The 15,477-nt window shown below is 62.7% G+C and overlaps 1 protein-coding gene across 1 annotated transcript; it reads left to right on the top strand.

Moving 5' to 3' along the window:
• Positions 1-1,171: 1,171 nt before the first annotated feature.
• On the top strand, positions 1,172-15,179 carry CRIP2 (cysteine rich protein 2). The gene is made up of 8 exons (XM_059478121.1): positions 1,172-1,335; positions 10,241-10,335; positions 12,508-12,565; positions 13,029-13,169; positions 13,346-13,414; positions 13,938-14,032; positions 14,292-14,349; positions 14,935-15,179. The coding sequence occupies exons 1-8, from the start codon at positions 1,293-1,295 to the stop codon at positions 15,000-15,002; spliced, it is 627 nt and encodes a 208-aa protein (XP_059334104.1). The 5' UTR covers positions 1,172-1,292; the 3' UTR covers positions 15,003-15,179.
• The last annotated feature ends 298 nt before the right edge of the window (positions 15,180-15,477 follow it).

Raw genomic sequence — 15,477 nt, 5'->3', positions numbered from 1 at the left:
CAGAGGGACCACAGGAGTGCTCTGGGGCTGTTCTGGAGCGGGCAGCTGCTCTGCTGGAAATCAGAAGCTCTGTTGGAAATCAGAAGCTCCACAAATCCCAGCTCCTGCCCTCCCCGGACGCCGCAGGCCCGGGCTGGGACACGCTGGCTCCGCGGTGGGGCACGCAGGGCTGAGCCCCTCCGGGGGCCGTGGGGGCAGCGCTGCCACCTGCCCCGCAGGGACCCCGCGGCCACAAAGCCACGCATTGTTGTGGCAGCAGCTGGCCAGGGAGTGACAGGGGGGCCTGGGCCTTCCAGCGCCGCGGGGCGCAGGGGCTGAGGAGGAACCGCTGTGGGGCACCCCCGGCCCCGTGCTGCCGGCAGGGTCACTGTGTCCCGTCCCGGAGCCCGGGTTCCCTTCCCAAGGCTGCGCCGGGGCCGGGACCGGGCGGGCGCTTGGCAGCTGCAGCAGCTGCCGGCAGGGAAAGGAATTCTGTGACAATGGCGGCGGAGCAGGGCCAGGCTGCCGCTGATGAATAATGCAGGGCTGCGCTGGCGGCGCGGCAGATGTCCTGTTTACCAACACGGCAGCTCCCCAGCCGCGGGCCCTGCGCCCCTGTCACCACCCCTGTCACCACCCCTGTCACCACCCCTGTCACCCCCTGCCCTGCGTCCACCACAGCCCCGCCGCGGGGAACAGAGGGGCTCCCCTGCCTCGCCACGGCATCCTGGCTCCTCGGGTATCCTTGCCGTGGCTTCACGGCTCCCTGAGCATCCCTTCGCAGCCGGAGGGGTTTTTGAGATGGGAGTTTCCATGGCAACGGAGCGGAATGGTGCCGGGGGACGCGGGCGCTGGAGCCGGGCAGCGAGCGGGGCTGGGGCGGGCACGGGCGCTGGGAGATGCCCGAGCCCCTCTGCGGGGGCTGCCTGGGATCGCCACCCCTCACTCGTGTCCCGGACTCAGCCGGGGCCGGTGCCTTTGGGGCCGGTAAAACCCCACAAGTCGCTCAACTACAACCTGTTTATTATGGAGGGTTTTTCCCAGGCAAGGGAAGTCGGGAGCACTCGTGTCCCGATTTTAGCCTTTGGGGATGGGAGCCAGGGCAGGGAGTGCTCTCTCCGCCGCCGTGGCCGGGCACCTGCTGCGCTGGGCTGGAGCGGGGCCGTGCCGAGCCCGGCGCCGCTCTGCGGGCAGCCCCGCCCCGGCTCCCCCCGGGCGGCGGTGGGCGGGGGCCGGGCGGAGCGGGGCGCACGGCGCGGCACATCACAGCACGGCTCGGCACGGCACGGTCGGCTCGGCTCCGCTCTCCCGCCATGGCATCCAAGTGCCCCAAGTGCGACAAGACCGTGTACTTCGGTGAGCGCATCCCCGGGACCCGGCCCCGCATCCCCTTCCCCGCGCCTAGACGCATCCCCGGGACCTCAAAGCGGTCCCCCGGCCCAGAGCCGGCGCTCATCGCTGCCTTCCCCTTCCCCGAGCCCCGGTGCATCCCCTTTGCCCCATGGGATGTACTGCCCCGGTATCCGCTCCGCCGCATCCCCGCGGGGCTCACCCGGGACCGGCCCGGCAGCGGCTCCTTCTCCCCTCGGGCAGGAGGAGCGGACCCTCCGCTCCGCATCCCCTGTGCTGAGGGTGCTGCCCGCCCGCCCTGGGGCACAGAGCGTCTGGGTGAGCCCGGCCTTGCTGGGCTGGGGGGGGAACAGGCGGTGAGGAGCCCTGGCTGGGCTGTGTGCCCGCACCTGGGCTGCTGAGAGGGGCTGGCTCCTGCCCCCGGTGCTGCTGCCTTGGGTCAGGGGAGCCCAGCCCACCCAACACGGCCCGTACCGGGATGGGGCTCCCGTGGTCCGCAGAATCTCTTGGGGCGGGGAAGTTGGCAGCGGCAGGTGCAAACAAAACCTCCTGGCAGCCGGTTTCTTTGATTCCCTGCGAACCTGGCCCCAGGTGTGCCCTTCACCCCTCCTGTCTGGCCGCGTAGCCAGCCCCCAGCGGGCTGTTCCCCGCTGGGCGAGCTAACGAAGGGTTTGGGGTTTCTACGGGACCTTTTCAAAGGCAGCTCCTGGGTTCGGAGGTCCATCTCAGCACGCTCGGGCTGGGTTAGGGCAGTCCCCGCAGGTCTCGGAGGGCCCTGCTGGGGTTGTGGCCGGTCAGGATCTCTGGGAAGCGGGGCTGGCGTGTGTCCGGTCAGGCAGCGCGGGCTGAGCGCCGCCGCCCGGCCCGGCTCGGCTCGCAGCGAGGTTGGGGCAGCGGCTGAGCCTCCCCGGCCTTGGTGCCCCCGAGGAGCTGCCCCAGCCCTGGCAGTGCCAGGCCGGCGGGGACCCTGCCCCGGGGGAGCACCTCGGGCCCGCTCCGTGAACTCGGCATGGCCCTGGGGATGGATCCAGGACTCCAGCCCGAGCTGACCGCGGGGTGCAGCTGCTTCCCTACAGCCCTCCCTGCCCATCTCCCCCCCTGCTCCGGGGTCCAGCCCCTGTTGCCTCAGTGTGTTTGTTTGGTGGAGAAATACCAAAGGGTCCTGATGATGTTTGAGCATTGGAGGCATTGGTGCTTTCATTCTTGTCCGGCCATCTCCAAGTAAACACAGGGAAATAGGAATTTGCTGTCTTCCTCCTTTAAATAAACCTATTTGTGTGTGGGTGGGAAGGGCTTGGCCCCTTGGATGTCTTTCTTTGTATGAATCTTTTCCTTTTTAAGCAAAAAATAGTGCCTCCCCAGCCAGCTGGGCACTGACCCGGGGGCAGAGCTGCTCCTCCGGCTCCAGGGATGAGCCTGCCCTGCGTGGGGGGGTCAGGGCTGGGCTCAGGGACCCGAGCAGGAGGCCAGGCTGTGCCAGCAGGAGAAGCACCGGCCCCGAGCAGTGTCCCTGCTCTTTTCTCTCCCCGTGTCCTAGGGCACTTGTGGGTCTCCTGAGGATGTGGTGTGGGGGGGAACAGGGCTGTACCCCCTGCCCCAGCTGCTCTCTCCCCAGAGGGTTTCTGTGAGTGCCGTGTCCCTGTCCCGGGCTCTGCTGCTCCCTGCCCTGGAGGCAGGTGCCTGGCAGCGGGGCAGTGCCAGCCCCCATCCCACACCTTCCCGCAGGGAATGCTGCCCCTGAGGGACACCTGGGGAGAGGGGGTGATGCTGAGCTGAAACGGGAGCAAAAACCTTCTCTGTGCTTAGAGCTGAGATGGGCAGGAGCACGTCCCTGCTGATGCCTTGAGCTTTCCCTTGAGGAACCGCCCAGGCTCTGGAAGAATAAACCTGAGTCCGTTTATTCAATGCAGGAAAGCTCCATGCAAATCCTGAGCCGTCTTTCCGGGGTGCGGATCCCGGGCGTGCTCCGCTGGGAAAGCGATGGGAGCTCCGCGTCCGGGCTTTGGTGCCGCTCCTGAATTCCTGGGCCGGCCCGAAGCTTAGCGGGAGGTGATTCATAAAGCCCCGCTTGTTCGGGAGCCTCCCTGGCCGTGCTGAATGAGCGCTGGCAGCTCGGGCTGCCCGAATGCCTGGGATTGCAGCCCCAGTCATGTGTGAGAAGCTCCCGCTCCCGGCCCCGCGCAGCGCCCGCACTCCCGGTACCCATGGAAAACTCATTCCCAGCGTGCCTGTTGCTTCATGCTCCCTGGAAAAATCCAGTGGGCTCCTCCCTGCGCAGTCAGGAGGATGTGGGCGTTTCCTGAGCTATAGAATGAGCTTTTTTCCTTTAAAAAGCAAGGGGAAATATAAAAATAGTTTTTTTGGCTTTTCCCCCCCCCCCCTTTTTTTTTTTCAAATTTTTGAAAGGAGGTTGAGGTCTGTGACATTGTTTCCAGGAACAGCTGGGGCTAACTTTCCTGCTTTGGGAGGCTGCTGGATGTTTGAGAGGAGGAGCGGGGCCATTCCCGTCCCGTCCCCCGAGCAGGTGGCAGCGCTGGGCTCGGGGCCGCCTTCGGGCTCTCACTGCTGCCAGGAAGCTCCGGGGGAACCGGAGTATCCTGCAGCCAAACAGCCACACATTTCCCCAGCTCCCTTTCGCATTGCTGAGCCTTAAATGAGTTTTGCAGGGTCACCGGGAGCCCTGGCCAAGCGTGTCCGCCTCCCATCCTTTCTTCCCAGAGCAGCAGGGGGTTTCCTGTTTTCCCGTCCCAGCACGGGGCAACCACAAGCCCCAGGGATGCAGCGAGCACCCGTGCGGCGGCTCCGGCTCTTGGGGAGCTCGCTGCCCGGCCTGGGGGAAGCTGCTGCTCTGTCTGTTCCCAAAGCAGGTGCGAGTCACTCAGCAGCCCCCAGGCTTAAAGCTGCTCTCCAGAGGGGCACTGAGGACACGGACGCATCCAGCTGGGAAATGAGGGAGGCCCGAGCCCAGCGTGCAGCAGGTGCCTGGGCACACCGCGGGCACACGAGGTGCTGCCAGGTCCGGGCTGCTCTCCCTGCCGAGCACGGCACCGCCGGGGCCGCCCGGCGAAATTCAAGCTGCAGAAGCCGCTGTGCAATTAATAAGTAACCGCTGTGCTTGGCTCCGGGCAGGGAGGCGGTGGGGCAGGAGCGGCAGGAGGGCTGCGTTCCCATTCCTGCCGTCCCTACCAAAGGAAGCGGCTCTCCAGGCCGTGCGGGCACTGCCCTGCAGCATGGGCTCCTCGGGAACTGCCTCCTGCCGGCTCTGGGAGCACCTTGCAGAGCGGTAACTAAGGATGCTCCACTTCCCTGCTCCTGTGCAGAGCCCTGCCCATGGGAGGGATGCCTCTGTGGGAAGCTGAAGAACAGGCTGATTAGCATTAGCTTTTCCCTCAGGAAAAAGCACGGGCTATGGAAGATGGTCTGTGGGAGTGTGGAACGGGGCGGTGTGAGGGCTGGGTCCCCTTGCTCTTGTGTCCTGGGCTTTGCTGGGGCTCCTGGCAGGGTGGTGCTGCCCCAGGGCTGTGGGTGCTGGGGGCAGCCCTGTGCGACCCAGGGCTGGTCCTGGTGGCTCTGTTTGTGTCTGGATTATGGAGTCCTGCAGCCGTGTCCCAGCTTCCAGGCAGACAGAGATGCCCATGTTCCCATCCTCCCTCCCTCCCTGGCAGGAGCACGGGGATGGGGAGAGGTGAGGTGGTGGGACTGGAAAGGAAAGGCAGGGAAAGGCGGAGCAGGAACGCCCAAGCAAGGAGTAATGGAAAATCTGTCACAGCAGTGTTGCAATCAAACACTGAGCCTGGAGCATGAGCCGTGCTGCCACTCCTGATTGTGGTGGTGCCCATTGCTCCTGCCAAGGGCCTGGTGCTGCCAGGGAGGTGATGGTGGGAGATGGGTCCTGGCATGAGGACGGGGAGAGCTGTCCCACCAGTGCTGTGGCCCCTGAGCATCCTCAGCCCTGGGCCGAACCCTGCTTGGAGCTGTGGGGGGCCAGCAGGGTGGAGAGGTGAGGAGCCATGGGGCAGGAGGGGTGCTTTGACAAGCTTGGCTGCTCCAGCATGTCCCAGAATCCTGCTCTTGCTGAAACGAGCCAGGAAACTGTCTTATTCTCCCGGCACTGCCTGCCAGAGATGACATCTCAGAGTGCAGAAGGAAGGAACAGTGTGCTCTGAGCCAGCAGCTACCCAGGGAGCGTTTGGTGTGTGCCTGCCCGTGCCCTGGCTGTGTGCTGGGCGAGGGCAGGGCTGCAGGTGGGCCTCTGATTGTTATGCTGGTGTCCCTGGGCAGTGTGGGCTGCATCCCCTGCCCTCCCTGGGGTCCTGCCTGCCATGCCTCACATGCAGGGCTGCTGTGGAAAGCAGCTGATTCCTTGGGCTCAGGCCTGGCTGGAAACATTGCTGATCCTCCCCCAGCACAGACACAGCCAGGCCGCTGCCCAACCTCACACACATCCCATTCTGATGCTGCTTGATGAAGCCCTGTGGAAAATGGTGAGGGACCTCCTGCAAACCAGAGCAGGAGTAGGTGAGGCTGTGGCAGAGGAGAGGCAGGGAGCAGCAGGGGATGGGAGCAGTGCTGAGCACCAAGGCTGGGGCTGGAAATCAAACAACCTTCTCTTGCAGCCGAGTGGCTCAGCTACACGGGGGCTCAAGCCCTTGTCTCTCCCCTTGGCTGGAAGTGGGAATATCCCTCAGGATATTCCCTGTTCCCCAGGCTGTGCTCCATGGCAAGGCTGTACTGAGCTGGCTTTGTTGCACACTTGGAGGGAGCCCAGCGAGCTGGAGGGCTGCCTTGCCTTGCCTTGCTGCAGGGAAGCTAAATATATATGTTTGGCCACAAATCAGGGTGCGGTGTGAGCGTCAGCACTGGCTGGGGATGGGGGAGAGGAGCTGTGCCAGGGCTGGGGGCACAGGAGGGCACTGCAGACACTGGGCAGGCCAGCATGCCTGGGATATGGCCTGGCATGGCAAGGGCAGGAAATCCTCAACCTGTCCTTCCACCTCTTCCATCTCCTGGCCACTTTGTGAGGAGCTGGGGAAGGGATGAGGCTGCTGGCTCATGGCTCTTGGCTTTGTTTCCAGCCATTTACCAGGCTCCTTTCCTTGCACTTTCCTTTCTCCATTCTTTTGTGTCTGCAACTGCTCTGAAGTGAATCTACAGTCAGTCTGACAGCATCCCTCTCTGCCAGGGATGCCTGTCTCTGGATCCCTGTGGGGATTTGCCATCCTTACTGCCAGCCCTCCCCCGTGCCCTGCCAGGGCTGCGGTGGATGGATGGGGCACAGCCCAGCCCTTGCAGAGACGCAGCTGCAGTTGTGGCTCCTTTCGGTGAACAAGGCTCCGCCTGGGAGCAGCACTGACGTCAGGCTGTGGAAATACCTGTGCGAGGGCCTGGGGCCGGCGGCACAGAAACTGGGAGGAGGGATGCTCTCTTCCCACCTGAGAAGATGCACCCACCTCTGGCCTGTGCCAGCTGCTTTGTCTGGGCACGGCGGGTAATTAAGGGCTGAGCCGCGTTGTCTGTGGGGCGGGGCTGCTGTGGAGCCATGGGATCAGTGTGCCTTGACAGCCCCCTCGGCTGCTTGCCTGCTCCTGGCCTCTGGTGTCCCTGCACCGAGCAAACCCACCCCACAGGCTGCACCGAGCAAACCCACCCCACAGGCTGCACCGAGCAAACCCACCCCACAGCCTGCACTGAGCAAACCCACCCCACAGCCTGCACAGAGCAAACCCACCCCACACTCTGCACAGGGCAAACCCACCCCACACTCTGCACAGGGCAAACCCACCCCACACAGCCTGCAGAGAGCAAACCCACCCCACAGCCTGCAGAGAGCAAACCCACCCCACAGCCTGCAGAGAGCAAACCCACCCCGCAGCCTGCACAGGGCAAACCCACCCCACACAGCCTGCACTGAGCAAGCCCACCCCACAGCCTGCACTGAGCAAACCCACCTCACCCCACAGGCTGCACATCCTGCAGCCAGATGTGGCCCCAGCTGTGCCTCCACCTCTCCTGGGGGTTCATCATCCATAGGCACCCTGTGCCCACCCACACAGGGCTGGCAAACCCCGAGCCACACACATGTGGCAGAGGCCAAATTCATGCAGTCAGGCACCCTTAACCCTGCCCAGCTGGTTTAGATTGGCCTGGCTGCAGGGCTGAGTGTGCAAGGGGGCATTCGGGGGCAGAGCAGGGGGATCATAAGCACGGCCTTTGGTGGCAGAGGCTGGCTGCAGTGACACGTGTGCCCCATGTCATCCATGGTGCCCTGCTCGGAGCTGGGCACGGCCCCGGCTGTGCAGGGCCCCGGGTGAGAACAGGGCGGCCCTGAGCAGGAGGATGTGGCCAGAGCCTTTTCCTCTGGAGCTGATGCAACAGCGGAGCAGCTGTGGCCGAGTGACAGGAAATCTGGGCGCTGGTCCCTTCCCTCCGCGGTGATTTATGGGATGGTGTGGCCGCAGGCTGCTGCCCTGGAAATGGGCCGGAGCGGCTCCAAGCTGCTTCCTCTGCTCGGCGCAAACAATGCCTTCTGGAGAGCCATCCCGGCTGTGCCGGTGCCGGATGCATCCCCCGGGAATCCTTGTTTGCAGCCAGAGGATGCCCGAGCAGCCCCTGGGCGGCATTTCCATCATTTCCATGCGGAGGCGAGGGCAGCCCCCGTGGTTCCCGGGCTGTCCCTGTGCCCGGGGTGCTCCGGGTGCTCTCCCCTCCCTCCTACCCGTGCCCCGCTGGGATCCCTCTGGCCCTGCGTGCCTCAGAGATGCATGGCGGGGGGGTGCATCTGGCAGGGAGGAGCCAGGATTTCCATCTGCTGAAATGTTATTTTGAGGCGGGAGGGGGGAGGGTCATTGGGGGAGCGTTTTGTATGGCGGGAGCAGGAAGGAGCTGGTGGGAGCAGTGGCCAGCTATAATTGCCATGGCCTGTGGAAAACATCCGCCGGGAGCTTCCTCCCTGCTTTGTGCCCGTGGCGGCGCTGGGTCGGGCCGGGGGAGCGCAGCCCGGCCTGGCTGTGTGTGCATCCACCGTGACACGGCCCAGCGGCTCCTTGGCCCCGAGCCCCCGGCTCGGCTTTCAGCCCATCACGCTCGGTTTCCCGCTCTGGTCACCCGCGGAGGAACCTTCCTGCTGGAGGGCTGGGGGCATGCAGGGCTCCTGCAATGGCCCCACGGCACTGGGGTGCTGGGACATCCGTATTCCCCTGGTTTTGGGGAGTCCCTGGGGTCTGGGGGGGCTGTTCACCCTGCAGCTGGTTCTCTGCTCCTAGAGACAGATGAGGGCTGCAGAGGAAAAGGAGGGCGGCTCTGGCCCCTTCCTCGTGTGCTGCCTTCTGTGAGGGGCTGGGGAGACACGGACCCTCCCTGCCCCTGGGCTTGGAGCCAGCAGGGAATAGCCCTGGCAACTTTGGGCAGGCAGGCCAGACCCAGGCCCTGGTGGGGCATCCCTTGGCCCTGCTGTCTGCTCCTGCCTGGGTCTGGTTCTACAGCCTGTGTGTCATCAGCAGGACGTGGATTTGGAGTTTCTTCCCACCCATGTGAGTCCCCAAAGTCCATCTCTTGTGTGCTTGCTTGGAGTGCTCTCAGGAGTCTCCTGTGCACCCTGGTGCAATGGCTGTGGCTCTGCCCCGTCACGCTGCCCCTCCCTCCCACCCTGGCTTTGCACTGGGATGGAATTTTTGGGTGATGATGGCATTGTTTCGGCTTATCTCGGCCCTGTGACGTGCCCGGATGCAGCTGTTTGCCTTGGGAGGAGGGTGGCTCTAGAAGGCAGGAGCTGCCCTGTGGGGAGCTCTTGACCCCCGTCTCAAGTGGATGCAAACAGGTGACATTTGCTGAGGTCTTGGGGGGAAACCCGACATCGCGGAGGAGGTCTTCTCATGGAGTGCAGCCAGCTCTTTTATTTGCTTGTTAAATATTTTATTTGGCTCTCCTGATTTAGTTTTACGGTGGCTTTAACGGGCTCACAGTGTTTTCCAGCTGTCTCTGCACATGTGCAGGGCAGAGGGAGGGCCAGCAGGAATCCGTGGGGGACACAAGGCAGCCCAGGAGCTGGGAGGGAGAGGGGATGGTGCAAGGCTGGGGATGCAAGAGGAGCACTGGCAGCCTGTGCTGCCTCCCAGGGTGCTCCTGGACACCTACAGCTCAGGGCCAGATGGAAGGATTGTATTTGTATTCATACAACCAGCCTCAAAGCGTTTGCCTTGCCTGAATTTGCCCACTGGTGCTTTGTCACTGTTTTCAGTGCTGGCAGCCAGTTGCTCTGCAGGTTTGTGGCCATGCAAAGAGGGTGGCTGCGTGCCCATCCACACATCGTGCCTGTTCCCAGGCTGGGTTGCAAGGGGCAGGTGTTTTCCAGGCCACGTGTCCATCCTGGGTGACAGTGGGGGCCATCTGCCATCCCCTCCTCCCGGGAGCATCTCTGGAGCTGCGGCTCTCAGCCCGGGGAGAGGCTGGCTGTGCGTGGGGGAGTGTGACTGCAGGGGCGGGGTGGGCATGGAAACGCCAAATATTTGAATGGAGTGAAGTCATTCCGGGTAACGTGGCGGGTAAAAATAGCCAGGGGAGCAGGGAAGAAAACACTACCGTTGCTGGACTGGCGCGTGGGAAAGCGCGGCTGTGGGACGGCAGCTGGGGGTGTCCTGCTCCCAGCTGGGACAGGGTTAATGTTCTTCTTCATGGCTGGTGCTGGGACAGGGTTAATGTTCTTCCTCATAGCTGTGAGGGGTCAGAGACCCGGGTTTGTGCAGCAACCCTGGGGGCTGCAGTTCGGTGGCTCCTGTTCCTGCAGCGTGGCTGAGTGCGCAGTGTGAGCAGCCCCCCTTGAGTGGGTGCAGCCCCCCTTGTTCCCAGGCCTGGCTTCCCCCTGGCCTCCGCGGGTGCTGGGCAGTGGCTCACCCCTCTCTCGTGTCCCCTGCAGCTGAGAAGGTCTCTTCCCTGGGCAAGGACTGGCACAAGTTCTGCCTCAAGTGTGAGCGCTGCAACAAGACCCTGACCCCGGGTGGGCACGCCGAGGTAAGAGCTGCCAGGGCGGGCAGGGTGGGAGCCGTGCTGGCACTCGGGGGGGCCTGGTGGGACGGAAATCCCAAAGCCAGGGCTGGGGCAGGTATCTGATGCCGTGTGGAGGCGCTGTCCCTGCGGCATGCAAGCCCAGGAGAACACACTGTGGCTTCAAACGCTGCTGCTGCAACTCAGAGTGCTCTTGTGCACAGCCCTGGGCGAGCCACAGAGTGGTGCTGGCACCACGTGCGGTGACACTGCTCTGTCACCCTGGGCTCCCAGGCAGCTGTGGTGGGGCTTGGCGTGCCCCAGTAAGCCCTTGAAGCTCCGTGCACTGGGCAAACTTGTTTGGGCATCGCCCAGCTTTGGGGAGATGTGTGTGCTGGGAGCCTGCGCTGACCTGTGGTTAAAAACACCAAGAATGGAGAATGCCTGGGTTTCCATGGCAACGAGAGCTCGGCACTGCTGCTCTCTGTGCTGGAGAGCGATGCCACTGCCCTGCACTGGGGAGTGTGAGGCGCCACGCTGCTGCCTGCAGCTGCTCGGGCTTAGGAGCCACTGTGTGTCTGCTGTGCAGTGTCCCTGTGTGACACCCCGGCTTTGCACAGCACCTGCCATTCCTCAGTGTCACCAGCTCCTTAGCTGGGCCCTGGCAGGCAGCACAGCTGGGCACCAGCAGGGACAGCCGTGCTGGTGGCCCCCAGCCTGTGGGGAAGCGGGGCCTGTCCTGCCAGCGAGGTGGATCTGTGCTCCAGGCCGGGTCAAGCCCAGATTTGCTGCTTCTCCATATAAGGTTGGATTCTGTTCCCATAGGGGATGGCAGCCAAGCCCCACTGACTCTGCTGAAGGCAGATTTGGCCCTTCCCTGCTTTTTCTCCCTCCTTTCGAGGAGGCTGGGGTGGAAAGGTGTTGCGGGGAGACCAGTTAAATGTTTACCCTCCCCTCTGGCATGGCAACGCTGCGAGCATGCTCATATTTATGCCTTGCAATATTCTGCAGCTGCCTTTGGCCAGCCCAGAGCCTTCTCCCTCCCTCAGCCTTACCTCTGCCTTTGGCACGGCCCCTCTGCTCAGCTGCCACCCTGCCCTGCGTGGGCAGCACCCCTTGCCTTGCAGCAGAGGGATGGAGGGCAGGAGCAGGGCTGAGTGGGGCTGAGCAGGCCATGGGGTGGGATCCTGCCCAAGCATGGGCTCCCAGTGGGCTTTCCACCCAGAGCAGTGTGTGTGGCAGCCCTGCTGCCCCCCCCTGCTCCAGGCACAAACACTCTTTCTTTTCTCTTGGACTGGGTTCCAGCTGGCCCATGAGAAACGGGGAGTTGTGGGGCTTATCGCCTGCCTGCTGCCTTCCTGTGATAATCACCCCAGACGATAGCAGGGTCGATAGCAGCTGGGCTGGGACCAGAGCCCATGCGGGGCCTCTGATCTTGGGCCAAGGCGAGGGGAGGGCGAAGCTGGGCTCCCACGGTGCTCTGAGCAGGAGAGTGGCCTGGCTGTGCACAGCATGCTCAGGGGCTGGGGCCATGCCTCGCTGGCTCCAGTGCCACGTGGCTGGGCTGGGAAGTGGAGGTGCCCATGGCTGAGCTGCCATGGCCACTGGTGCTCCAGCCCCAGGGCATGACCTGTGCACAGCAGCCCGAGTGCTTGATGCAGGCAAAACCCCCGAGGGTTTGATGCAGGTGAAACCTCTGAGTGCTTGATGCAGGTGAAACTCCCGAGTGCTCGATGCAGGTGAAACCTCTGAGTGTTTGATGCAGGTGAAACCTCTGAGTGTTTGATTCAGGCGAAACCTCCGAGGGTTTGATGCAGGTGAAACCTCCGAGGGTTTGATGCAGGTGAAACTCCTGAGTGCTTGATACAGGTCAAACCCCTGAGTACTTGATGCAGGCAAAACCCCTGAGTACTTGATGCAGGCAAAACCCCTGAGTGCTTGATGCAGGTGAAACCCCTGAGTTGGAAGTGAAACCCCTGAGTGCTTGATGCAGGTGAAACCTCTGAGTGCTTGATGCAGGTGAAACCCCTGAGTGCTTGATGCAGGTGAAACCCCCGAGTGCTCAGGCCAGGTTAGGCAGGTGCTGCACACCCAGAACTGGGTGCATTTTAGGGTGCTGGCATGGCCGTGGTGGTCTCTGAACAGCAGAGGATGAAGGGAACCGTGGTCACTGCTCCTAACATTGCCCTCTCTCCCCAGCACGATGGGAAGCCCTTCTGCCACAAGCCCTGTTATGCCACACTGTTCGGCCCCAAAGGTACGTCACTGTGTGTCCCCCCTGCCTGGGTGCTGGGCTCGGGGCTGCAGGAGGGGCCAGGTCCCCTCATCCCCACTGGTGGCCCCAGCAACATCCCAGAAGCCTGCCTAGCCAGGGCTGAGCATTGAGCCAGGAAACTGCAGTCCCAGGCCAGCTGTCTGCTTGTGCAGAGGGAGAGAAGAGATGCTGGAGGGAAGGAAGGAGGGAGGGAGGAATCTATTCTGAGAGCTGCCTTTTTTTTTTTTTTTTTTTTTTTAATATTTAAAAAAACAAATTCCCATTCAAACAGAAGGTGGAGTTAGTCTCCTATCCCCTGGGTCAGGAGAAAGCAAGCTGGGGCTGAAGTGCAGCACTGGCCCCTTGCCCAGCGGGGCTGGGGGAGGAGGGACAGGGGGCTGGGGGGACAATGGAGACCCCGAGGGCTCCCAGGCCACCACTGCAGGCTCTCTGTGCCCCTCTGCAGGGGTGAACATCGGCGGGGCCGGCTCCTACATCTACGACAAGCCGCAGATCGAGGGGCAGACTGCCCCGGGGCCCATCGAGCACCCCGTGAAGGTGGAGGAGAGGAAGGTGAACGCTGCTCCTCCCAAGGGACCCAGCAAAGGTGAGGGGCAGGGCAGGACAGGCAGCCTGGCCCTTTGCCATGGGGCAGCCAGCGCAGAGCCACCGTGTCTGGTGACGGTGTGAGCGCAGGGTTTGTGTGTGGGGTCCACCCCACCCCGCTGTGTCCTGGCTGAGATGTCCCCCCACTTCCCAGACACATGTCCTCTTCTCTTCCAGCCTCCAGTGTCACCACCTTCACCGGGGAGCCCAACATGTGCCCGCGCTGCGGCCAGAGGGTCTACTTTGGTAAGGTGGCAAGAGGGCAGTGTGTGCTTGCCTTGGGGTGAAATGGCCCTGCAGAGTGACATGGCCCTGCAGGGTGGCATGGCCTCACAGGGTATCATGGCCCTGCAGAGTGACATGGCCCCACAGGGTATCATGGCCCTGCAGGGTATCATGGCCCCAAGGGAATGGGCACTGTGCAGGAACCCTGGGGCATGCAGAGAGGCTGGGAGTGGGGTTTGGATCAGAGAGGGGTTTGTGGGTACAGAGGGTGTGCCTGAGGGGCCTTCAGGGATGGGTGCTCTTGGATATACTCCTGGTGCAGGGCTTTATGGGCATTGCAGCCTGTGCTGTGTCACCTCCCGTGCGGTAATAGCTGTGCTCAGCCATCCCGTGTCACCTGTGAGGCACCAGAGGGGTGGGAGGGATGTGGGAGGCTGGAGATCCTGAGGACTCTCCTGGGATTTTGTGATGTCCCCGTGGGGAATGCTCCCCCTCAGCATGTTGCAGGGGGCTGCTGTGACCCTCTCTCCTTGTCCCACTCCAGCTGAGAAGGTGACTTCCCTGGGGAAGGACTGGCACCGTCCCTGCCTACGCTGTGAGCGCTGCAGCAAGACGCTGACCCCGGGGGGACACGCCGAGGTAAGGGGGTGCCAGCCTCAGAACCTGGCCTGCACTCCTGGGGATGCCAGCAGGGCAGGGCTGAGATGTCCCAGGCCACCCTGATGGCCTTTGCAGGAGGGCAGGGCTGGCAGGAGCAGCCCCTCAGCCTGGGGAAGTGCTGGGGTTGTCGGGGTGTCTGCAGGGGAAGGGCATGAGAGGTGGGCATGCCCTGGGCACTGGATTTCCCCAGCCCCCCGCCCCCAGCCCAGGTGACAGGTGTTTGTCTCTGCCCCCACAGCACGATGGACAGCCCTACTGCCACAAGCCCTGCTATGGGATCCTCTTTGGGCCAAAGGGTGAGTGAGAGCCTGGGGACACAGGGGGGGGTCCAGACCAGGGACACGTGCCCCTGTTGATGCTCGTGCCACCAGCCAGAGGGGACAGCTCCCTGGAGCATCCCTGTTATAGTAACCTCTTCCAGCCAGGTCTAACAAGCTCTCTGAGGTCTGTAACACACCCAAGATAGCTCAGCTACCCTTGGAGGCATAAAAATCAGCAGGATGGCTGCTGTTGCAGTGTTGGAAACAAAAAGGTTTATAAAAGGCAAAATAACAAACAGAAAAACCGAACCAGGTGCTAGACGTTCTTGCTCCTGGTAAAGCTCTCTACAAAAGCCTTTAGTTTCTTTGTTCACATCCTTTTCTGGTTAATTGCCCAGGTGGGACTTTCTGGCTTCTGTTCAATTTGCTGTCCTTAAGTTTGAGGTGAAGTCCCCCAAGTCCTATGAAGTGTCTCTTCACTTAATCGAGGAGAGGAACTTCTGGGCTTCTTTCCTTTTAAGGGGACACAAGACAGTTTTGTCACTCCATCAAAAAGGGCACACTCCTACACCTGCCACCTTCCTGCCCTGTCCTCACCGTGCTGTTTCTCACCCCGTGCAGGTGTCAACACCGGAGCTGTGGGGAGCTACATCTACGACAAAGACCCTGAGGCAAAGAACCAGCCCTAGGCAGCATCCCTGCCCTGCTGCACGCTCTGTGCCCCTCCTGTACTAACCTGCTGCTCCCAGAGCCTCTCCAGGCTGCCCATGGAGCTGTGCCCTCTCTGCTGTCCCTACTCCTGGCAGGACAGCCCTGCCCTGGTTATTACCATGTCTCTAATATAAGCTTCAGTGTTTTAAGGCTAAGGTAGAAGGTGTCTCTGGTGGTTCCCAATGTGCTCTGCCCTCCCCAGCCCTCCCACAGCCCCCAGTGTGGGAGGCAGCAGGGCAGCTCTGGGCGTGTCCCCGTGGGCAGGGGATGGCGGGTGGCACCCAAAGGGCCAAGGATGGGGGAAGGTGGTGGCAGGAGTCCCACCACGGGAGGGTGCTCCAGGCTGTCCCACAGTGCTTGGGGTGAGGGTGCCCAGCCCTCTTCCTCACCAGCAGCTGGAGATGTGTGACACCTGGCAGCACTGCCCTTCTCCTGGCCCTCCCCAGGCTCCAT

Source organism: Ammospiza nelsoni, chromosome 9 (assembly GCF_027579445.1).
Source record: "Ammospiza nelsoni isolate bAmmNel1 chromosome 9, bAmmNel1.pri, whole genome shotgun sequence".
Lineage (NCBI taxonomy): Eukaryota > Metazoa > Chordata > Aves > Passeriformes > Passerellidae > Ammospiza > Ammospiza nelsoni.
Note: the sequence above shows the minus strand (reverse complement) of the source record. Positions and strands in the feature narration are given on the sequence as shown.

Excerpts from the sequence above, each read along its gene's own strand:
- CRIP2 (XM_059478121.1), top strand. The coding sequence starts at position 1,293 with ATGGCATCCAAGTGCCCCAAGTGCGACAAGACCGTGTACTTCG. Across the intron at positions 1,336-10,240 it reads CGACAAGACCGTGTACTTCG|CTGAGAAGGTCTCTTCCCTG; the intron begins GTGAGCGCATCC and ends TGTCCCCTGCAG. Across the intron at positions 14,033-14,291 it reads CCCCGGGGGGACACGCCGAG|CACGATGGACAGCCCTACTG; the intron begins GTAAGGGGGTGC and ends CTGCCCCCACAG.